This window comes from Cebus imitator, unplaced genomic scaffold (genome assembly GCF_001604975.1).
Source record: "Cebus imitator isolate Cc_AM_T3 unplaced genomic scaffold, Cebus_imitator-1.0 Scaffold433, whole genome shotgun sequence".
NCBI lineage: Eukaryota > Metazoa > Chordata > Mammalia > Primates > Cebidae > Cebus > Cebus imitator.
The window spans coordinates 863207-887432 of record NW_016107748.1 but is presented as its reverse complement, the minus strand read 5'-3'; the positions used below and the strand labels follow the sequence as shown (position 1 = coordinate 887432).

The 24226-nt window shown below is 34.6% G+C and overlaps 1 protein-coding gene across 5 annotated transcripts in view; it reads right to left on the bottom strand.

The window, feature by feature from the left end:
* MON2 (MON2 homolog, regulator of endosome-to-Golgi trafficking) overlaps window positions 1-24226 on the bottom strand; it is a 135864-nt gene that overhangs the window by 14727 nt on the left and 96911 nt on the right. For 3 of the 5 annotated variants that reach the window (XM_017510187.2, XM_017510188.2, XM_017510192.2), the window contains 7 exons: window positions 22240-22868; window positions 17581-17724; window positions 16925-16942; window positions 16507-16635; window positions 12152-12342; window positions 5090-5150; window positions 3488-3611 (listed from right to left, as the gene is read on the bottom strand). In XM_017510187.2, the coding sequence (XP_017365676.1) occupies window positions 3488-3611; window positions 5090-5150; window positions 12152-12342; window positions 16507-16635; window positions 16925-16942; window positions 17581-17724; window positions 22240-22868 (1296 nt within the window). The remainder of the gene's footprint in view (window positions 1-3487; window positions 3612-5089; window positions 5151-12151; window positions 12343-16506; window positions 16636-16924; window positions 16943-17580; window positions 17725-22239; window positions 22869-24226) is intronic. The other 2 variants (XM_017510190.2, XM_017510191.2) reach the window with 1 other exon arrangement.

The window sequence follows — 24226 nt, the reverse complement described above, 5'->3', positions numbered from 1 at the left end:
TCTCTTTATTCCAGGTATTCTGATATTTCATAATGATATGCCTGATGTGGGTCTTTTTTCTTTCACTGTTTTTGGTACTATTTTTAATCTGGAGGGTTTTTTTTTCCCCTTAGTTCTTCGGTTTATTTCTTTGATAACTCCTTCTCCTACATTTTCTTTGTTCTCTGTTTGTCAGATGTTAGGCTCCCTGGATTCATTTTCCTTCTCCTTTCAACCCTTCACTGAACTTGTCATCACATCTTTAGTTTCTATTAGTTTTTTCTTGTCTTGTTTTTTTGTTTTTGAGACAGAGTCAGTCTGTCACCCAGGCTGGAGTGCAGTGGCATGATCACAGCTCATTGCAGCCTTGTTCTCCTGGGTTCAGGTGATCCTCCCACCTCAGCCTCCTGAGTAGCTGGGACAATTGGCATGCACCATTTCGCCCAGCTAATATTTGTATTTTTTGTATAGATGAAGTTTTGCCGTGTTGCCCAGGCTGGTCTCAAACTCCTGGGCTCAAGTGATCCTCCTTCCTCAGCCTTCCAAATGCTGGGATTACAGGCCTGAGCCACTGTGCCCAGCTGTCTCTTTTTCTATTGCTCCTTTTATATAGCATTTTAAAAATTGTTTCAAGAGTGTAAAGAGTTTATCTCTTTGATCATCCTAACTGTGGTTTTATGTTTTCAGTGGCTCTGCATTTTATCTGTTTCCTCCCAATTTCTTTTACTCCCTTTCATTTGTTTTGGTCTTTCTCTTTTGTGTTAGAGAATTTCCTCAAATGTCTGTGAGCTCTGTCAGGTCATACTTAAAAGCGAAAGACCAATCATCACTGGAACTTCTGTGTTTACATGTTAGCCCTGTTCAGCAAGAAACAGCTTTCTATGTGTATATTTAAGGAAACTCCAAGTTTCTTTTTTTTAATTAAAACTACAAACTTTATTTCTCAACATAAGCTCAATCAAGTTCAAGGCACTTTTGTAAGCAATGATACCAGCCATTTAGTTTATCCATAAAGAATTGAGGTCCTGAGAATTTAACCATGTCAATGCTGTCTTTTTTAGATTATTAACTTAAGAAAAAGGCTGTCCTTCAATGGTTTTTTAAGATCCCAAACAAAAACAAATCAGAAGCAGCCACATCACAACTGTAAAGTGAATGCCTAATGATTTCCCATTGAAACTCTTGCAAAATTGCCCTTGTCTGATGGGAGGAATGAGCAGGAGCATTGTTGTGGTGGTAAAGGACTGTTGTGTGACGCTTTCCCACGTGTTGGAAAACTCCCAATTAATGCTGAGAAGACGTGTGTCCTATGGCTAAGTCACAGAAAGAATGTCCATGCACCTTTCTTGTCTTGGTAAATTTAACACTATAAATAGCAAGATATCAGAAAACTGCCAGGAAAAGTATACTTGGTAACTCAACAGCCCTTATTTAACTTAGAACTTTTATATCTAATTGTGAATACTGTTCTTAATGTGTATTTTATTAAAATTAACTAAATATTTTCATATACTCTTAATAATAAAAAGTTGGCTATGTCAAGATAAATGGGCTTTAAAATTATCCCCGAGATTCTCATGTTTGCTAAACCTGCACTTCACCAGGCCAGTTTTAAAAACTGTGCTAGAAAAAAGAACTAGTATGTGAAGCAAGCAGTATGAGAGACATCTAGTGGTCAAACTGTACACATAAAAGCTCTTTAAAATGCTCAGCACAAAATAGTAGAAGCTAGTCAAGGCTCTAGTAACTTCTGAGGATTAAGGATTTGCATGGCACAAATTTACAGAGTTTTTTTTTCTTCTTGAGACAGTCTTGTTCTGTCGCCCAGGCTGGAGTGCAGTGGTGTGAGCCCAGCTCACTGCAACCGCCGCTTCTGGGATTCAAGCAATTTTCCTGCCTCAGCCTCCTGAGTTGATGGGATAACAGACACATGCCACCAAAGACAAACACCACCACACCTGGCTAATTTTTGTATTTTTAGTGGAGACAAGGTTTCATCACGTTGGCTAGGCTGGTCTTGAACTCCTGACCTTAACTGATCCACCTGCCTCAGCTTCCCAAAGTGTAGTTTTTAAATCATCCATACATATACATGAGACAGGAGTCTTGCTCCCTTGCCCAGAGTGCACCCTAAAATGTGGTGGTACAATCACAGCTCTCTGTCACCTCAGCCTCCTGGGCTGAAGCCATCTCACGTCAGTCACTCAAATAGCTAGGACTACAGGCATGTGTCACCATGCCCAGCTAATTTTTTTTTTTTTTGAGACGGAGTTTCGCCCTTGTTACCCAGGCTGGAGTGCAATGGCGCGATCTCGGCTCACCGCAACCTCCGCCTCCTGGGTTCAGGCAATTCTCCTGCCTCAGCCTCCTGAGTAGCTGGGATTACAGGCACGAACCACCATGCCCAGCTAATTTTTTGTAGTAGTAGAGGCGGGGTTTCACCATGTTGACCAGGATGGTCTCGATCTCTTGACCTCGTGATCCACCCACCTCGGCCTCCCAAAGTGCTGGGATTACAGGCTTGAGCCACCGCGCCCGGCCATGCCCAGCTAATTTTAAAACTCGTTTTGTAGAGACGGAAGCAGTCTATGCTGCCCAGGCTGGTCTCAACCTCTTGGCCTCAAGCGATCCTCCCACAACGTTAGGATGATAGGCATAAATCAGTGCACCTCGCTGATGCCACAATTTAAGACTTGAGCTCAGGTTTAGAAAAAGAGAATAACAAAAGTAACTTATGTATCAGTTCCCAATAAAAGCAGCATGATATAATGAAAAGAAGTTTGCAGTTCTTTTTAAGCATGAATTTGGTCTCTAGCCCGAAGACTGTGAGCAATCTTTTCAACCTTTTTAAATCCATTTTCTTTCCTGTAATGTGGTCATACCTATCCTCAAAGAAATGTGAGAAATGAGATAACATTCTAGCATAATTTCCTGTACATAGCTGGCCCTGACTAAATGTTAGTTCCCTTTAAAGACTATTGAGGCATCTTATTTTTTTAAATGAACTAACTCTGTAGTTTATAGTCCTGAGAAGATAGCATTAATATCTCCATTTTAAAGATTATAAAACTGAGACTTAAAAGTTAATTGACTGCTAAGTGGCAGAACATACATTCATATTTTTATATTCCTTTCCAATCACCTATGACTTCACAAAACTGGTAACTTAATGTCAGCCTGCAGTGACATCCATGGATTCCACAAAGTGCTTTGCAATTTAATTCTTCACAGTTTGCAATTATGATATTTTAAAAATTTAGTTCAGTGTGTCTGATATATGATCAGAAACACAGTATTCCACAGAATAGAAACATGGAATAGAAACATTCTATTCCACAGAACAGTCATGTCATAACAGTTCTCCTCATAAAGCTTAATGTTCTATATTATAATCCTAAAAATCATTTAGCATTCTCCAGTTTACGTTTCCAAAATTATAGCATTAAACATTTCTATGTCAGTTTCTTCAAAAGTATTTCAATACTTTTTCATACTTAAAGTAACATACCTGTAAATGAAGATGACTGAGAATGTATTGAGCCCTTGTTAAGCATTGTCATTATCTGACCAACAAATTCCTTAGGAATAAAATTGGCATAAGGTAGTATCTCAGTGCTGATAAGCTGAACTACCTAAAACAAAAGGGGCAAATGTAAATGTATTGTTTTCCTTGAAAGAGGCTCACTGAAATAATTTCTAGAGCAATGTTTAAATTTTACTTTAAATGAAAATCAGCTAGAGAACCCTCCTTTAAAGAAGTACACAAACATTTTAATGTTAACATACAGGATGACTACTAATCTGTTTCTCTCATCTGTCTTAGTAACTTTAATGTAAAATAGCACCATAACTGTTTACTATTCCCAAACATTTGGACAAATGTTGGTCTTCAGCATGATAACTGCAAATAGGGCCCTAGAGAAAAACATCCAGCATATAAAATTTATCCATGTTAGAATTAAAATATTCAAAATAGGATTAAGAGTAACATTTAAGTCACTTTTTTATGACCAAAAACTATCAGCTGTAAGAGAAATTAAAGTTATAGTTTATTTCTAACATGTAGTGTGTTATTTTGCCCTTTAAAGAAAAAGTCCTCAAGAGCTTTAATACAGTAACGCCCAAAAGGCAGTATTTTGTTTCTGTATCATGATGCCTATGCAATTTAAATGTCTATTTTAAAGTAATTTAATTGATTTTATTTACTTAAAAGTTCTATTTCACTTAAAGGAAAAAAAAAAAAACCTCCAAAACCCTACCACCAACAGAAAAATCTACAACCACAAGAACTGCTTCTTTAAATTCCATTTACAAAACTCAAAATACATTCCTTATTTATTTATTTATTTATTTATTTATTTTAAAGACACAGGGTTCTTGTTCTGTTGCCCAGGCTGAAGCACAGTGGTACAATCGTAGCTCACTGCAGCCTCCAACTCCTGGGCTCAACTGATCCTCTTGCCTCAGTCTCTCGAGCAACTATGACTACAGAAGTGTACCACCATGCCTAATTAACTTAAAATTTTTTTTCTTTTTTGGCAGAGATGGTATCATTCTATGTTGCCTAAGCTGGCCTCAAACTCCTGGTATCAAGCAATTCTCCTGTCTCAGCCTCTCAAAGCACTAGGATTACAAGTACTGTATGAGTCACTGTTCCCAGCCTTGAAATACATTCTTTAAAAACCTCTATTTGCTTTAAGAATTCCATAGGCTGTATATACAGCTGAGTAAAAACTGAAAAATTCAAGCAACATACTGATTAATTTGAAGCACAAACATCTGGTTTGTCAAACTGCAGAGTAAGCTCTCAAATATATGCTCCCTGACTGATGGATTTATTTCACTGAATCAACTCTTTTTAAACTTTTTAAATGAACACAACTAAGTACTGAGACAGCATGTACACAGCACAAGAGTATCACAAATCTAAGGAAGTCACTTTTAAAATGCCAGTTCTTTAAACATCAACATTTAACCTGTAAGAGTTTTAATGCTTTCAGTTTTAATTTTAACCTATTACTTTATACTTTTAGCAACTGTATAGTTCAAACATTTTTACTATATGGTTTCTGAAATGGTCATAGGAAAACATTTTAAATAGCTTCCTTACCTCAACATCAATATTTTCATTTCTTTGAAACTCTTGAATAGAGAGATTATCTGGAGGTATGCTAAAAAAAAAATAAAACACTTGAATTTTAAAGGTAAAATATTCCTTGCAAATACAAAGAAAATAGATAAACAGTATTCAGATGTCAAAAAATTATGTCTTCCAACCCAGGTTGGGATATTATTATTTATTTAAAAGAGCAATGTTGTAAATTAAAGTCATTAGTTTAAATGACTAATTACAAACATAATACTCTAAGTACAAAAACACTAGGTCCATTCTTGAACTAAATAAAATCTGTAGAACTAAACTTCTTTCGGTATTATGAATGAAAAAACAACAAAAGGTAAAGATATATCATCTGCAACAGAGCAAAAGTTACTATTGTGGTGTTAGCTGAATTCACTTATTACGGTGGTGATTTAAGAGAGCCTTAGTTAAGTTGCTAAATTATTTACTCAGAGACAGTCCATTAATCATTAATTTGTAATAAATACAATGGATTAAAGATCTTTACAGTAAAGAGAGATAATCTATAAAGAAGAACAGTGATACAGATTTTCTAAAGCAGAAAATTGTTCCAACAAGAACAGAGGAAATCAATAGTTCTGAGAGAACCAAGGTGGATTCCAGACTCTGTGGCTCATAATCAGAGTGAACAGTAAAATGAACATAAAGTTAAAAAACAGTGAGACACTACTATTTAAAAACAGTTGAGAAAAGAATAGTAATAATTGTTACAATAATGACAGCTTAAAAGTTAGGCACTGTACTAAGAGTTTTATTTGTATCAATCTCCCATAGCAATTCCATGTAGTAATTATTATATAATCAACAGAAGAGTAAACTGAACTACTAATATGCCCAAGAACACACTAAGTGAATGACAAGACCACAACCTAAACTTAGATTTATCTGATATTTGAGCCTACATTATTCTCTTTTATATTGTAGATGTAAAAATAGAATTAGAATATTTAGGTTTAATATATACTTTTGAATATTAATACACAATTTTGTATCTAGGAATATATGGACATCAGACTTTGGTTTCATTGATTTGGACATTTTTCATTCAAAAATATCTACTGACTACCAACTACTTTGCTTTCAGACATTATATTCTTGGTGTTCAAGATCTAGCTGTGAACAAGATAGACTTGGTCCATTTCTTATGGAACTTGGATTCTTGTGTCCAAGTCCTAAGCTAACTATAAATTGGTAGTAGGAACTAGAGGAAAAAACTGGGAAATTTACTCAAACCTGAACCAATCATAGGAATTTCACAACCACTGCCATCAAAGCAGCTTCACAGACCATATCTGCATCTCTAGAGATAAAAGTTGTATTTAATTTTAATTTATAACCAAGGAAGGTAAGAGTTTAGTAATATTAAGATATTATTACTAGTGTGTATATTTCTATATTATTAGTGTGTATATATACAGTATATATTGTGTATATAGTGTGTATAAGATATATACACAGTGTTTATAGTATGTGCTAGGGTGCATTAGTGTGTATGTTTCAATACACATTAATAATGTTAATACTATTTGGATCATATATCAGAAACACTAAACTGGATTTTTAAAATATATGATGAGGGAAGAGAGCAGCATACAAAACTAAAAACTGAATGGGTCACTCCCAATTCCAATGATCCATAAAAATCAGGACATTATTCAACTGTGCACAGGCTGAGTATCCTGATCCCAGAACTCAAACTAATAGTTATTTAATTTATAACTACCATCATTATTAGAACATATCAAAAACATCGACTGAGCTTTTAAAAATGCTGATTAACAGAATTTACCTATAAATTATAAGGGGCAATGGTCAATACTGCAGGTTACAAATGAGCCATGTAAGATCTTAAATTTCTTAAAAATTTTTATTGCAATATAATTCACACACTATAAAATTCATCCTTTTTTGTTTGAGCTGGAGTCTTTCTCTGACGCCCAGGCTGGAGCGCAGTGGAGTGATCTCTGCTCACTGCCTCCTCCACCTTCCAGGTTCAAGCAATTCTCCTGCCTCAGCCTCCCTAGTAGCTGGGATTAGAGGCATGCACCACACGCCTGGCTCATTTTTGTAGTTTTAGTAGAGATGGGGTTTCACCACGTTGGCCAGGCTGGCCTCAAACTCCTGACCTCGTGATCTGCCTGTCTCAGCCTCCCAAAGTGCTGGGATTACAGGCATGAGCCACCGTGCCTGGCCTAAAATTCACCCTATTAAAATATACAATTTAATGTTCTTTAGTATATTAATAAAGTTGTACAACCATCACCATTTCTAATTCCAGAACATTTTGATCACCTCCCAAAAAAGCTCTGTACCCATTAGTAGTCACCCCCCTTTACTCCCTTTCCCCCACTCCTGGGAACCATGAATCTACTTTGTCTCTATCGATCTGTTACTTTGGATATACCCCATAAACAAGATCATACAATACATGGCCTTTTGTGTCTAGTTTCTTCTACTTAGCATTATGTTTCAAATGTTTATCCATGTTAGAGCACGCATTAGCACTTCATTCTTTTTATGGCTGAATAATAGTCTACTTTATGAATATACCACATTCGATCTATCTAGACATCAGTTGATAAACATTTGAGTTATTTTCACTTTTTGCTACTATGAATAAACACTGCTATGAACATTAGTGTAAAAGTTTTTGTGTGAATATGTGTTTTCAATTCTTTTGCACAGTACTTTGTGATTTTTAATGTAAGGTCCACAGATCATTAATTGTATAACTTCCCACTGGTCCACTGTATCTCCTTTAATAACCACTATGTTTTGGTACTCAAAGTTGGCTGAATTAATTTCTAAAAGACTTCAAGTGTCTACCAAATTGCAGTCTTTATGTTTTTCAACTTTGTATTTTTCTTTCTCTTAAACTGTTTACTTTTAATAGCCCTCAATGATATGCAAAGGCTTTCTTTTCTTCTAGTTGATTTTATTTGTATTTTCTTTGTTACTGTATTCCCTTGCCAAAGCATCTTGCAGATCAAAAAGGTTGGGGAATAATACAGAGAGAGACATGTTTATTCTTAAGAGTCTTAGAGTATGTATTAATTAGGTTAAAGGATTTATAAAGGTACCAATATAAAAAATAGTCAAATATTAAGTCTTATTTAAATTCAGTAAGTCTTGCTATTCCAATCAACATTCCAAAACAGTCTTTCTACTGTTCAAATACTACTGATAAACTTCAGCTACAGAACATAGTCTATATGCGGCATTAAGTTTAAAATCTAAAAGCTTATGACCTCCAAAGTTATCAATTATTTAGAAAACAACAATAAAGAGAAAAAAACCTCATGAAACTGTAAAAATGTGCATGGTTTTTAACTTCTCTTAACACTGCATTTTTAGCACCAACTGACCAATAAAAGCTTTCGATTTGAACATTAAAGCATTTTTGAACTATGAAACAAAAACTAAACTGGCTTTATACAATATAAACTATAAGTTAAAAAGACTGATTAAACATTAAGTCAAAATACAGAAAATAATCATGGACCTTTACAATTACTTCAACAAATAACTTTTCATCTTTTTTTGAGATAGGGTCTTGCCCTATCACCCAAGCTAAAGTGCAGTGGCACAATCACAAGTCACTGCAATCTCAATCTCCCAGGCTCAAGCGATCATCCTACCTCAGCCTACAAAGTAGCTGGGACTACAGGCACATACCACCACACTTAGCTAATTAAAAAAATTTTTTTTGGAGAGGCAGAGTCTCACTACGTTGCCTAGGCTGGTCTCCAACTCCTGGGCCCAAACAATTCTCCCAATTTGGCCTCCCAAAGTGCTGGGATTACAGGTATGAGCCACTCTACCTGGCCTTCTTTTTGTCTTTCAAATAAATAATGCCTAGTGATGGGAAAGGACCAGCTCATGATCAACAGAAAGTAGACAGCAAGTGAGGACCAGGTCACAGGTCTCCTGACTCTCAATCTAGGGTGCTCACCGACTACTCCATTGAATAGAAAGCTTAAGTCTGTAACTAGAATAACCGTAACTTAGAATACTGATACCGTGCTACTTGAGAGGTGAATTTAGAATCTTTATTATTTTTTAGCCATTAAAAGTAACTCCAAGCCTGGGTAACATGGTGAAATACTATCTCTACAAAAAAATACAAAAATTAGCTGGGTGTGGTGGGTGCAAACATGTAGTCCAAGCTACAAGGGAGGCTGAGGTGGAAGAATCACTTGACCCCAGGAGGTCGAGGCTGCAGTGAGCCATGAACATGCGACTTCACTCCAGCCTGGGTGACAGAAAGAGACACTGTCTCAAAAAAACCAAAAACAAACAAAAACCTCCAAATGTAGAGATAAATTTCCAAATCTCGGTTATTTAGAGTTTTGGTCTTTAGAATTTTGGTTTAAAATATAGCTGTGTCATGGGAAATGATACGGATATGTCATTTTTTCTAAAAGAAAGAAAAAACATTAATGACAATAATAGTGGTAACAAGCATTTTTAAAGTATTTACATGCCAGGTACTATTCTAAGCATTCACTTATTTTAAGTGATTTAATCTTCACAATAACCCTATAAATTAGGGAGATTATTGACATTTAAAAGATGAGGAAAAATGAGTCACTGAAAGATTTAATAACTTGTCGAAAAAGTTGTATAAAGTAGTACTAACTGCGATCTGAATCCACATAGTCTGGTTACCAAGCCAATGCTCTTATCCACTATGTCAGCCACTTCTTATGTAATAATGTATTTTTCAACACACCAAACATATTCAAATCTTTAAGGTAAGTAGAGCCATAATCAGGCAAAATATTTTAAATGAAATTATACTACAACTGCATTGATACAAAATTATGTAAAATACTATTATTTGGCCTTTGGTTCCACTTTTCTGTATTAAACTCTTCAGAAAACAGAATTTAATAAAATAAGAATAAAGTCCAGAAAATGAAGAATATTTAATAAGAAACTCAAAAATAAGATGGCAGAAAAACTGTCTCAAGTAAAACAAAAACAAACAAAAATCTCCAAATTTAGAGCTAAATTTTTACATGAAATTATATTACAACTACATTGATACAAAATTATATAAAATAGTATTTTACATAGAAAAAAATTTTTTTATAGATAGAATCTTGCTATGTTGCTCAGGCTGGATTTGAACTCCTGGGCTTGAGCAATCCTCCCACCTCAGTCTCCCAAGTCGCTGGGATTACAGGTGTGTGTCATCGCACCTGGCTAGGGAAAGAAATACTTAAAGAAGTTTCACTCACTGTTAAAAAAAAAAAACAAAACTGATCTGAAAGCTTATTCAATAGAAAAGAAAAGGAAAAATTTAAATTTCTCAACCTGTGTGCTTGATATAAATTAACAGTGACTCAGGCTCTTACATCGAAGGAACTCAAATTTTCAGAGTTATTTTAAAGATGAAAACATAATTTGTTTGAATATAGTTTATGAGTGCCTATCATTTTTCCTTCAAAAATAGAGCATGCTTACATTGTTATCAATAACATTTCTAGAGTGAAAAATATATAAAAATACAAAACAAAGTGTGGCCACTTTCAAGACAGAAATTAAGATCACCTGTTATTATTTTAAATTCTGAAATATAAAACAAGCTTTTGTAGGGGAAATGCAAGTTAATCTTCTACACCCTAGAAATTTTCTTTACTGAATAACTAAACCATATCAGAATAGTACACAAATTTTTTTTCAGTTAATTCATTCTGTTGTGGACTCATTTAATCATTATCAATATGTCAATGTAGTTTTTTTCTTCAAGTACATCAAATCTGTAACTTCAGTGGTTTCCAACTAATAATGTTAAACAGTATTTTAGCAGTACATGGTATCATTTTACAATACCAAAAAATGACTGATAGATAAAAACATTTTAAAAATTGGCTAGGTGTAGTGGCTGCCTGTAATCCCAGCACTTTGGGAGGCCAAAGTGGGAGGATCACTTGAGCCCAGAAGTTCAAGACATGTAGGCAACACGTGAGACTCTCCATCTCTACAAAAAGTTTAAAAATCAGCCAGGTGTGCTGGCATGCACTTGTAGCCCCAGCTACTCAGGAGGTTGCGGTAAAAGGATTGCTTGAGCCTGGGAGGTCGAGGCTACAGTGAGTTGTGATCACAATGCTCCGCTGGTGTCTGGGCAACAGAGCGAGACTGTCTCAGAAAAGAATTTCACTACAGTAGCACTAAGGATAATTACTTGTGCTAGAAGGATTAAAGACTGCCTGGCTATCACAGGTATTACAGACAAGTCCACACTCAGTAAAAGGGCACGCTTTACATCTATCCTGCCCAACACAATTTTCAGTGACGAAAAGTCCAATAATCTGCCCTACCCAGTGTGGCAGCTGCTAGTCACCCGTGGCAATAAGTACTTAAAATATGGCTAGAGTGACTGAAAAAAATTTAAATTTTATTTACATTGTGGTTTTAACTAGTCATTTGTAACTAGTGATGGCTACCATACTGAATAGCATGGCTCTCCTAGACAGACCTCAGCAAATTCTTCATTCAAAAATGTAGTCTGTGTTCTAATCATCCTACTGTAGTTCAGTGAGGGGTCAAAATAGCATCCTAAATAAAAGCTTTAAATTAGATATCACACAATAAAAATTCTGTTATTCCTTGACAAATCTAAACATCTTGAAGAACTAATCAGTAATTATACATTGCCACTCATCGTATTTATTCTGGTAATACACTGATTTTCTAAAATGGTTTTTCTCTTGAAATGCCCAATGGGCACCAAATTGAAAGATGAATCTTCTTAGTTTTATTAAGTTAAAATTCTTAAGTATGACACATTCATATTGTTTTATATACAATATTCTTATCTTATAACCAAAAACAATACAAAAAGCAAAAATCTCCATTGTTCATGAATAATGTACCCAGTGGATAAATGCCTATGTTTTTAATACAATCTAGCAACCTTAATAATTACTTTGTTAAATAAAGATAAAAACTGTTTTTAGAGCAAGTGAAGATATAATGCGCCACTTCTTGAAAGATTGTCTTAATTTTAAAAATGAATGAGCTGACCTTTTAGTAAAGAGAAAATCTTCAAAAGTATTCGCTAGTTCTGGCCACATACTGTCAAATTTTCCAGAAGAAGCATGCTGCCGGGCAACAGGTAGCCCAATAGAAAGAACCTTGAGGAGAGAGGATACTGCTAGTTTCCATGTGCTTTCAGAAGGGCAGGAATACTTCAAACTGAGAGGAACCCTAAGAGTCTGCAAATAAGAACAGTTTAATGTAAGTATTAATTAAAATATACACACACAATTTTAATTACTTAAGAAAAACTACAGCAGAGAAAAAAATAGCATAGGTATTTTCATTTTTAAAAGGATGATATTTTTCAAAAAAATTAGCTGGGCATGGTGGCACACGCCTATAGTCCCAGCTACTCCAGAGGCCAAGGTAGGAGAATGGCTTGAACCCAGGAGGTGGAGACTGCGGTGAGCTGAGATCGCGTCACTGGGCGAGAGCGCAAGACTCCAATTCAAAAAAAAAAGGGGGATGGTATTTTCATTTAAAAAAGGCGATTATTTCCCAGAAAGGCCAATTCTCTGACATGGTCTTTAAATACTACCTGGAAAGATATACTTTTAAATCCTGTCTCTATCTTATGCATCTCTCAGAATGTATCTCTGTACTTAAGCAATGCACGACTGAATTTTCCCACTAATGGCGAGGGAACAGTAAATACAACATAAAAGGTCAATCCTTTGAAGTTGTATGTTCTATCTGTAAAATTAGTTGAGTTTTATATCCAACTCTAATATTTTTGTGTACTTTTTTCCTTCTCCAAATATTTCAGTAAATCTGGTAATTTAAGATTTGACCACTGAGGGTACCGCAGTAGAGCATTTGAGTTATGTACAGTGACTAGACATACAGTGACTGAGTATAGTGACTTATCTTTTTAAGTGATCAACTTTTGGGACAGGTGGCTTTTATTTATTAAAAGAACTAATTTGGATCTTCAGAATAGATTTCTCTGATCACAGTTCTATCTGGCAATTAGAACACGAGATTGACCAAAACATCATAGCAAACTTAACACAGAGCACCATCAACAAACAGTTTTGGCATACTGTCAGGCAATTTGCATTAGAGTAAAAATTCTGGTCTAAGAAAGTGCAGAAAAGATAAATTACCATATTTCAAGGATATAAAACCAGGCATCATCACCTTCCACACAAATTATTACAGAATATTCACACATTATACAAATTAACCATTACATAGTAGCATGAAATGGGCCTTCATTAACAGATAATGAACACGCCCAGAATCTATTTATCCCCTTCCCCTCCTTCCACCTCCATACAATCCATGTGCTTTGGGAAGAACTGTCCCTACTTATAGCTGGGGAAGTCAGGCAAAGAGATGACAGAGCTGATCAAGCCAATGAATCCACTCCGTTTCCCTGGCCATAATCATTGGCTTAAGAGTGGGTATGGGACCTAAGCTGGTCCACTAAAAATTAATTTTAGGAACTTAAGAAGAATAGAAGTGTGTGAATGTGTGTGAGCATGAACATACACACTCTCTGTCTCTCTCTCTTTCTCCCTATCGGACACATAATCCTATTACTGGCCTACAGCTACAAAGAAAAAATGATATGGTCAATTCTTAGCAGAACATTCTAGAGAAAAAAAAATGTGGTTTTTGATAATACTGCTGAACCACTGGATCAACAAATCAAAGCCCTTCCTCTATCTTTGAATTTTCCAAGTAAGCATGCCAAAAAATTCCCTTTATTGTTAAAGCTAGTCAGAGCCTGAGTGTATGTCATTTGCAACCAAAAGAATACTAAGTGATACATGGGCCATTCTGAGTTCACATTTTATAACTCAAGCTAAGATAAAAGAAAAGTATGGTGTATTACTGTAATTGATATTTTACTAAAATCAAGAAAACATTCAGCACAGCAGATCCATTCAATTTATACATTTTATTTTTAAAAATGTTTACAAAACTAAACAGAGAGTGGTATATAGAATGTGCTCAGTGATTGTCTGTGACCACAAAGTTTACAATTTTGGAGAAAGAGCCTTGTCCAATCAACCACAAAACAATGCGGTAAGTGGTACCAACAAAATGGGATTATAGAAAAGAGATCATTTAACTCTTTTAAATATACAAACTGAGTGGCTGGACATGGTGGCTCATGCCTTTAATTCCAGCACTTTGGGAGGCTGAGGTGGATGGCTCACTTGAGGTCAGAAGTTCAAGACCAGCCTGGCCAACATGGTGAAACCCCATCTCTACTAAAAATACAAAAATTAGCCAGGCGTGGTGGTGTACGCCTATAGTCCCAGCTACTCAGGAGGCTGAGGTGGAAGAATTGCTTGAACCCGGGAGGCAGAGACTTCAGTGACATATGTTTTATGTTATATATATATATATATATATATATATATATATATATATATAAACTGAGCCAGGCACAGTGGCTCACACTTAAAATCCCAGTGCTTTGGGAGAAAGAGGTTAGAGGACCGCCTGAGGCCAGGAGTTTGAGACCAGCCTGGGCAACACGGCAAGATCCAGTCTCTACAAAAAATTTAAAAATCAGCTGGAGGTGGTGGTGGTGTCCACCTGTAGTCTCAGCTACTTGGGAGGCTGAGGCAGGAAGATCACATGGGATCAGGAGCTCAAGGGTGCAGTAAGCTATAGCTATGCCACTCCACTCCTGCCTGGGTGATAGAGTAAAACTCTGTCTCTAAAAATATACAAATTGATTCATGTCACTCTTTGGTATTCAATCCTTCAATGGTTAAAGAATAAAGTCTGATCTTATGACAGCTTAAAAGACTGACAGTTATCTTGTCAGACATATCCCACGTCCTGAACTGAATTTCTCAACATTTCTTAAATATACACCATGATCTTTTACACTGCTTAATTTACCTATAACACCTGCCTCCTCCTTTTTAATCTAACTCCTAACTCCTTCAAGTGTCATCTCTATTAATTCTTGCCCAAATCCCATCAGCAGTTTAGTTAGTTTTTTGTCTTTCAGAGGAACTCCATTTTTATTCAGCACTGACTACTTGACAAGCATCATTAAATGCCATACCTCAATGGATTCTCTTAATATAGTTAAGACATAAAAGTAGTGTTGGTATTATTCTTTACAGATGAGAAACATGCTCACATAGGTCAATTTGCCAAAAGTCATAAAACAGTAAGCCAATAGTGGACTACTGAAGTCGTTCAGGCTACCTGAATGTAAAGCCTCCACTATGGTCTTTATCTAGCACTTAACATACTGTATTATTACTTGTTTGCCTTTCTTTATTTTCTATATTGATTATTAAATGTAAGAATCATTTTATTCATTTTAAAAGTACTAGTAACTTGTAGAAAAATGCTTTAAAAACACGCTCAATAAATGAAGAGGGGATAGTTTTGGTGAGGTAAGCAGCGAGGAGAGAAAAGTCAAGGGAAGAAAGAGCTTTTAGAAGGCTCAGCTTTCAGAAGGCCACTACCATGCTATAGGGAAGATAAATCACTAGAAAAGGACTTAGGATGTGAAGATTTGGTCTTTTGTAACTTTGAGAAAGCAGTTTCTATAGAGCAATATGGATGTAAGCCAACACACCACAGGCGAAGAGTGAGTGGTGACTAGGTGAAGGCCACAAACTGGTTAAGGGATATGGGAATAAAGGAAAGCTGAAAGAGGATGACAATTTGAGTAGGAAGTACAGTTGAGAGAAAATTCTTATAGTATCAAAGGCTTAATAATCCTTGTATAAGATGCTGAAAGAAAAATGAAAAAAATCACCAATGAAGAAAGGTGGGAACAGATGAGTCTTGAGAGAAGACAGCTCAAGTTGGTCTGCTATTTATACAGTCAATATAAGGTATATCCACATGGTAGAGGAAGAACAAGGTTTAGGATTAGTTCTTCAAAACAGAGGGGGAAAACAAGAAATAAGCCTTAGAGGAATGGAACAAAATCAACAAGAACTTTTTATACGGCTGTCCATACAGTAAAAAAGTGGCTTTAAAAAACTCAGCATGCATGTTCAGTTAAGTATATGGGCTGCATTGTTAATTTCTCCCTAAATGCTCACCAGCCATGAAGCTTGAGAAATTCTGTCCTAAGAAACAGGATCCTCATTGTCTTATGTGGCAAAATGTAAGAACTCTAACATATTTAATGCACATATACGTTAAAATATTTTTCAATAAAAAGAACTTCTCATACTTTAGAAAAATGGTTTGCTAAATACAATTCCTGAATATTGGAGAAAAGACATTATAAATAATAATACAAATTATATTTTCCATTTATCCCAATATAATAATATATTACCTAAGGAATAATTTCAATAATGTCCTCATCATCTAATGAAAGTGTAGAAATGAAAAAAAGATACCTTAATAATATTCTGGAGCACTTTCTCATTCACCACTGCTTTGTGACATGCTGTTTTTTGGTATAAATCCACAACTACTTCTAAAGACCTTTCAGCAAACGGCACATAATTCAAGGCTACCCATTCCGCCTAGAAAGTAATATTTTCACACACAGTTAAAAATAAACGGGACTAATTTAACCATATTGTTTTCAAAGGGAAAGCATATTTGTCTTAAAGTTCAGATCTTGCTTTTAGGTCAGATTATATTACATGCACAGTTTTCAAAGAGATATGAACTTCATGAAAAAAATAATTTTCAGCCAGGCAAAAATTAAAACTATTGGAAAAAGCACACAGAGCATTCTACCAAGAACCGGGAAAGATGTAATTTATTTGTTGCCAATAGGTTAGGACAATTTTAGGAAATTTAACTCACCGGTGCAAATAGTTGGATCTATTGTGATTCCATTGTGTTGCAAGACAAATAGAATGAGAAAAGTTAATACATATTAAAACTACTTTCGGACGATATAAAATTATAATTTTTATGTTGAGTGAGCAAAATCAGCATGTGCATGCATTCAGAAATTTACTTTTCCCCTAAGCCAAAGATAAAATCTGCCAACTATGGCTATAAAAATATTTTATGTAAAATCCAACTAAATTTCACACCAGTAGTGTACAACTTCTTATTCAGTACAAACAGTTTCTTCATCTTGCATGGCACGTATCTATTTTAAGTAAGATTAGACTTAGGGATTTAGAAGCTGTTTCGTATTAGAATGGGGCAACCAAGAAAGAGGTACAAAAGAACTTAAAATGTTTCAAGAAAGATGTACTGTAGAGTAATATAAAAGGCCAAACTTTCTGAAGAACTAGTTGGAAGAGGAAAGTCATAAACGAGGAGAAAAAGAACATAGAACTGGTTTCCCAAACAGTATTTTTATTAAGCTTATACTGTTAGCAGACATCTGTAAGTATATTTGTGAGTAAAAAGTATCTTTTTCTGAGATAATGAAAGTCCATCTTAAGTGGAACTGTATTTATAAGCCATGAAATCTTACAAAGTAAATAAAATTTACAGTAAATTACCTGATTATATTTTGCATTTGCAATGTGCTTTGTTTCCAGCTGTCCATACTGTGGAGGTTTACAGGAAAATTCTACAAATGCCAACAACTGGTCAAATATAGCTGGATACATTATCTGCATGTTTTCTGGTCCTACACAAATGGCCTATAACAGCAAAATATGAACATTTTCAAAATGCATAATTTTGAACCCACAATTTTTTAACAACAAACTCCATCTAAGAAAAAAGTTTTTTATGGGTTTTTCTTCAGTATTCTTAAGTTCTTTACTGTATATATATTTAACTAAAGAATCTTAAAAACTGTCTTATTTTCTGTATTATACCATCTTTTCTAAGCCCTGCAGGACACAAACTATTTTAAACTGTTATAGAATCATGTATAGGCTGAAACTGTTAATCAGCTAAAAAAAAAAAATGTTCTTTTTTTAAAGTGTAATTTATTTCTTAACAGAATAGAAAAAGAGCAAACAAAGTGAAGTCCCAGGCAGTCTTCAGGTTCTACAATCTGATCATTTGTTCAGTAATACAGACACTAGGCCATTAAGGATGTGTGACTGACCACGACGGCATTGACTTCAAATTTAGTGATATCAGTTCACTGAAATGACATCTCATTTCTGCACCATGGCTGGTCCACCAACTTTAACAAATAAACATGTTTGTTACAGTTGGGAAAATAAGTCATCTATGAATATTTGTTTCTTAAAAAAAAAAAAAGTATGGATTAATTTTTAACAGGGCTGTGTATATTTAATGTGAAAGGTATGTAAATATATAGATTTGATTCAAAAAAATTAAAATGTTAATCTAAGAAAATAATATTTTAGTAAATTGTAACTAGTGTCTCCAGATTTCTTCAAATAATTTGATAGGAAGAAAGAATAAAATACATCTCATGACACTATAGACTTTAATTATTCAAATGTGTTGAAAATATTTAAGTCTTTTGGGTTTTTTTTCTAGCCACAAATTTATTTTTTATTTTCATATTTTCTTAAGTCTTCATTTCTCTCTGTGAGAAAAATATTAATGATATTATTTATGAAGTGTCTAAAATATACTTGTGCTTTATAAGACAAAAAGCATGATCACTTTATGCCCGAGAGTGTAGGTACTCTTAAAATACTAAACCAAAATTCAAAGCATTTAACATTTTAAAAAAATTTCTTTAAAAATATGTACAAAACTTATTTTATGCACTCCAGGGCCTTTAAATTATCAGATAATACATGAGTTTTATTTTCCCTTAGAGGGGATGCAACCATTTAGCTATAATGAAAGTTTTGGCTAAAACTGCACTGACATAGAAAACAGATATGCAAGTGCTGCCCATACCTAAGTTTGACTGTTGTATAATTATAATGTAAGAAAGTAGTATAAAGACATCTAATACCATGTCTCAGAATTTTTTTTCTCAAAAATAATGAAGAATTTGAATAGTAAAATTTATACAGTCTAAAAATTCTCTTTGCTGACTACTTATCATTCTACTTTCTTCTTCATTAGCCTCTTGCTGGGTCTTAACTCTTAGAAGTAAACAAGTAGTAATTATTGTGGAAAAAGAGACTGAATTACTCTAAGTGCATTCTTTTATATTAAATGACTAACAACCAAAGAAGCACATGTGGGTACCTGACAAAACTAAGTATTACAATTTCTTTGTAAGTATGTTAACACATATTAATGACTTTGGTTATACATTTTGATTTTCAATCATCCTTTATAAAAAGAAAATATACTAATAGTGTTATAGTTGATTTAAAGAGCAATTTTGGGACTTTAAAATGCATAATTTTGAACCCACAATTTTTTTTCCCCATTTATTTATTTTATTGCATTTTAGGTTTTGGGGTACATGTGAAGAACATGCAAAATTGTTGCATAGATACACACGTGGCAGTGTGATTTGCTGCCTTCCTCCCCATCACCTACATCTGGCATTTCTCCCCTTGCTATCTCTCCCCAGCTCCCCACCCCCCACCGACCCTCCCCTATTTCCCCCCAACTGACCCCAGTGTGTAGCGCGCCCCTCCCTGTGTCCATGTGTTCTCATTGTTCAACATCGCCTATGAGTGAGGAACCCACAATTTTTTAACAACAAACTCCATCTAAGAACAAGCTTTTATGGGTTTTTCTTCAGTATTCTTAAGTTTGAATATCAGAAAAATCTATAGAATAAACCTGATAACAAATTTTAGTTCAAAAGCTAAGAATCAATAAGCAATCTGGACATTTCCTATTAGTCCTTGAAAGCTGTGTATGTGAAGGCAAGAAAAAATACTGAATATCTAATTTCTTATATTGTTTAAAGTTTCACTTATTAACTCATTTAATAATAATCCATTCAGTGCCTGGCACATACTAAGACTTTGCTAGAGAACTCAGAGATGAAAATAACAACAGCTAACATTTACTGGACGTTTAACTCATGGCCGGCACTAAGGGCCTTAAAACTATCCCACTTAACAAGCAAAAAGTTGTAGATTTATTATTTTTACTTTATAGATGGGGAAGCTGAAGTATAGAAAGATTAAGAAACTTGCTCATATTACTCAGAAGACAGGGCTTTGTTACACACTCCAAGGGCATCAATCACATACAGTGTGAAGCTGTCTCCTGGAGTGCAACTTGGGCAGCCCTGGTGATGAATGTAGATACAGTTTCCAGCCACCTGACTAAGAAGTTTAGCAGTAAATAAGATAGATGCAATTTCCTGACCTCAGGACTTACAGTATAGCACACACAAAAGGCAGATAATGAAACTCCCAGCTCCTCTACGCATGCCAAAATAACTTGGCAATAAATAAATAAATTACCACATATAACTACGTCAACTTGGCTGGGAACTGGTGATTTGAGAACAAAGAGAAGACTGAGGACTTGAAGTCCTAAACAATAAAAAAGCACTGAGGAAGACAACATAAATGCTCCTCTTTAGAAAGAATACATAGTATCAGAAATCAGTTTTTCTCTTAGGAAAGAAAACAGCTTTTAACCAACAGAATGTTTTGCTGGATAACTATTAGTTTAAGGATAAGGTCCAAAAGCAAGTAAATTTGGCTTGTGCAAAAATGTTGTGACACCTGTGGAAGAAAATATAAAAACACTCTGATAATAAAATATATATTTTTCTGTTAGGAGATACTAGAGATCCATTAAAAATCTCACATTCAAGATCTATGAAACATCATTTAGGTGATCATACAATACAACAATGGCTAGTGTGAACATTAATAATTTTAAAATAATATAAACAACAATAACCCTTCCTAAGTTTCAAACTGAAGGTATATTTTGTTTTCAAAGCTATTAAAAGCTCAGAACAAATTACTAGTAGTTGGGATAAATGATTCTACTTTTTTTCCCACAGCTAAAGCAGAATTTTTAAAAAATAAAATTTATACTTTGTTTCTGAAAATAAAACAAAACCTAAACGTTGTTTCTTGTTTATCCTATACACATATATAAAAACCTGAATCAATGATCTGAATGAGAGTACCAAATTACAGGCATCTCAAAAGGCCTATGTCTTATCTTCTTTTCTGATAACTCTTCCATCCCCTGCAGTCTATAAGCAACTTATCTGCATGTCCAAGGGACAGGGGGGAGTAATTATTGATAGGCTGCTTTTCTCTCTTCTTTCCTACTGAAAATAAAAATGGATATTTTAATTGTAGAAAACCAATACCCCTACACTGAATTTTTTTAAATGCCAGACTCTCATAAATTTTTAGTTTCTTCACATTTCCTGTACAACGCAACTAGGGTTAAACAGATTAAGAATTGCTGCTCAGCTAAACTTCTTCCAGAAGTAATTAAGAGGTATCGTGGTATAGCAGAAATATCACCATTCTCACTGTGAAAATTTTTATCATTTCAGTTTGGTAGCATGCAATCGGTTAATCAGAAATTTAATTCACACTATACAAATGGTTACTGACAACATGTGTGATCAGAATCTAGATCTACTCCAATCTTACTAGAATGTCTTCACTTTGCTGGACAGGCTGGCTACACAGTTGGCATTTTTTGGCTTAGCATTTTGATGGCTGTAAATTGTGCTACCAATTTTTCTTGATAGTCTAAAAAACACTTTGAATTTGATCTAGTCTTGCTTGCTAATCTGAATTTGCTCAATAATTTTAGATGTTTGTCTGAAAACTTTTTTTGGTAATAACAAAATACACATAGTAAAAATAAATCTCTTTAAAAACTGAGGAAAAATACTTTTTATAAATATATTCTTTTTTAATGTAGGCTTTCAATAATTTCAGAGCTAAATTTAAGCACAGATGAAAAAATTAATGTAATCCCATTGCTTATTAATTTCCTAATCATAAAAGTACTTTACTAAAACATTTATTCCAAATATTATATCCTCTTTTGAAGACTTGCATAGGCAAACCAAAAATCTTGTTCAAGTGAAACATGAGGATGCAGGTAGCTAAGATTCAAAATATACATGAATTACCTTTCAAAATATAGCAGAAAACCACAAGTTTTCAAAATACCTAGATCATGACAACCCTCAATTTATCCCAATGTATACATATACAACAATCTTGATTATCTAAAATGTATCCCCCCGAATATATAGCAAAATAAAAAAAATTCAGAGAACTATATGCATTATTACTTAGCCACTAAAATTATATTACCTTTTGGAGAACATCTAAAGCTGTAAGTACAGCTTCCTGTAAACTTGTCAAAACTGCTTCGGTATAAGATGGAAGAATAAAAGGGGATGCATCTGAACTTATCGGGACTGAAATAGCACTGTGCAATATGACTCCCAACTTTTGCAAGTCATCCATGTTGAAACCAGTTTTTATGTGTTGGTAGAGAGCTGGAAATATCTGAATTAAAGCTGTAAGAAAAGGCTGGCTAGGAATAAAAGTTAGTTTATCAAAAGTAATAGGAGGCTTAGTACTTTCAGATCCAATTCGATACCAGGTATTCCACGCAGCCCACCATAGATTCAAATCTTCAAGCTCATCAGTAACAATGGGTGGCTCAGAGCTACTATATCTTCCAAGTCTTTCTCCAATGGAATCTGTTCTTACAAATGGCCTGCTCATGCCAGGGCCTGATATGGGCCCTATAAGAACAGGCACAGGTACATTAACTACAGGTGGTGTCTCAGGCTTATCCAAGTCTCTGGCAGGAGACACAATCTGTAAAATTTCTTGGAAGCTTTTCAGAGCAGCCAGAGACACTTCATTGTTTTTGCTGAGTGCTGCTGATTGTATATGGTCAAGAAGAACATCCCAAGCTCTTGAAAAATCTCCTATATTAGGAAGAGAAAAAAAAAAATTATCATAAAAGTGATCAAATTTTCTCTTAATATTAGACACTTGAAAGCATATTTGCTTAATTTTTCTCCTTAAAATCCCACAGAACTGGAAAATATATGACTAAGTACTAAGGTACTAACAATGGGAATTAAAATTATCACAACCGAGAAATCTAGCAAAAAAATTGCTTCAGATATAGGCAAAGGGCAGCAAGAAGAGGACGACGGATGTATCAAATAATGTTTCAATCTTAAAAACAAAACAGGTAGCTGATGGGTACATTAAAATCTCAGATTTCACCACTATACAATTCATCGATGTAACCAAAAACTACTTGTACCCCGAAAGCTATTAAAATTAAAAAAATTTTTTAAACCCAAAAATATGTATGTACTTATACATATTTATACCATTTCCTAGTACTTCTGCCTAAGGAGAACAGAAAAATAAATCAATGAGATTGAAACAAAAGCATTTCAGCAATATCTTCAGTCTATCTATCTACCTTTATTAGTGATTAAGTAAGATATTCTCATTCTTAATCAAATAATCATTGGGAAAGTTGTAACTTAGGATAGTATAACACATGTTTTATTATTGGTCTAAATATTTAAGATATTAAATATCTTACATTCCATAAATCTTAAATTTATACTTTAGTTTTCATATTTAAATGATTTTAAAGCTGCAGAACTTTTTCTTTCTTTTTTAAAGAGATGGTATCTCACTCTGTTACCCAGGCTGGAGTGTCGTATGGTATGATTATGGCTCACTGGGCTCCCACCTCAGCCTACCAAGTGGCTGGGACCACAGTCACATGCTACCATGCCTGGCTAATTTATTTTTTAATTATTTTTTGTAGAGATGGGGTCTCTCTATGATGTCCAGTCTGGTCTTGAACTCCTGGGCTCAACCAATCCTCCCATCTCAGCTTCCCGAGCAGCTGGGACTACAGATGCATATCACCATGTTTGGCTTATTTTTGTATTTTTTTGTAGAAACAGGGTTTTACCATTTTGTCCAGGCTGGGCTCAAGCAATCCTCCTGCCTTGGCCTTCCAAAGGGCTGGCTGGGATTACAGCCGTGAGCTACCACGTCTGGCCAGATCGTTCTCCTACAGCAAACAACCCTAATGGCTTCATTAATAACATGGGTTATTATCTACATACTTGCATTAAAATGATGTAAAAAATTAGGAAAATTGATATTTTCCAAAGCAGTATAACATAAGCAGGCTATGAAACATGTAAAATAAATAATCAAGGTTTAAGGACTTTCATTTTGCAAGGCTATAAATGATTAGTTTTTTTTTTTTTTTTTTTTTTTAAAAAAGGGACAAACCCAAATACCT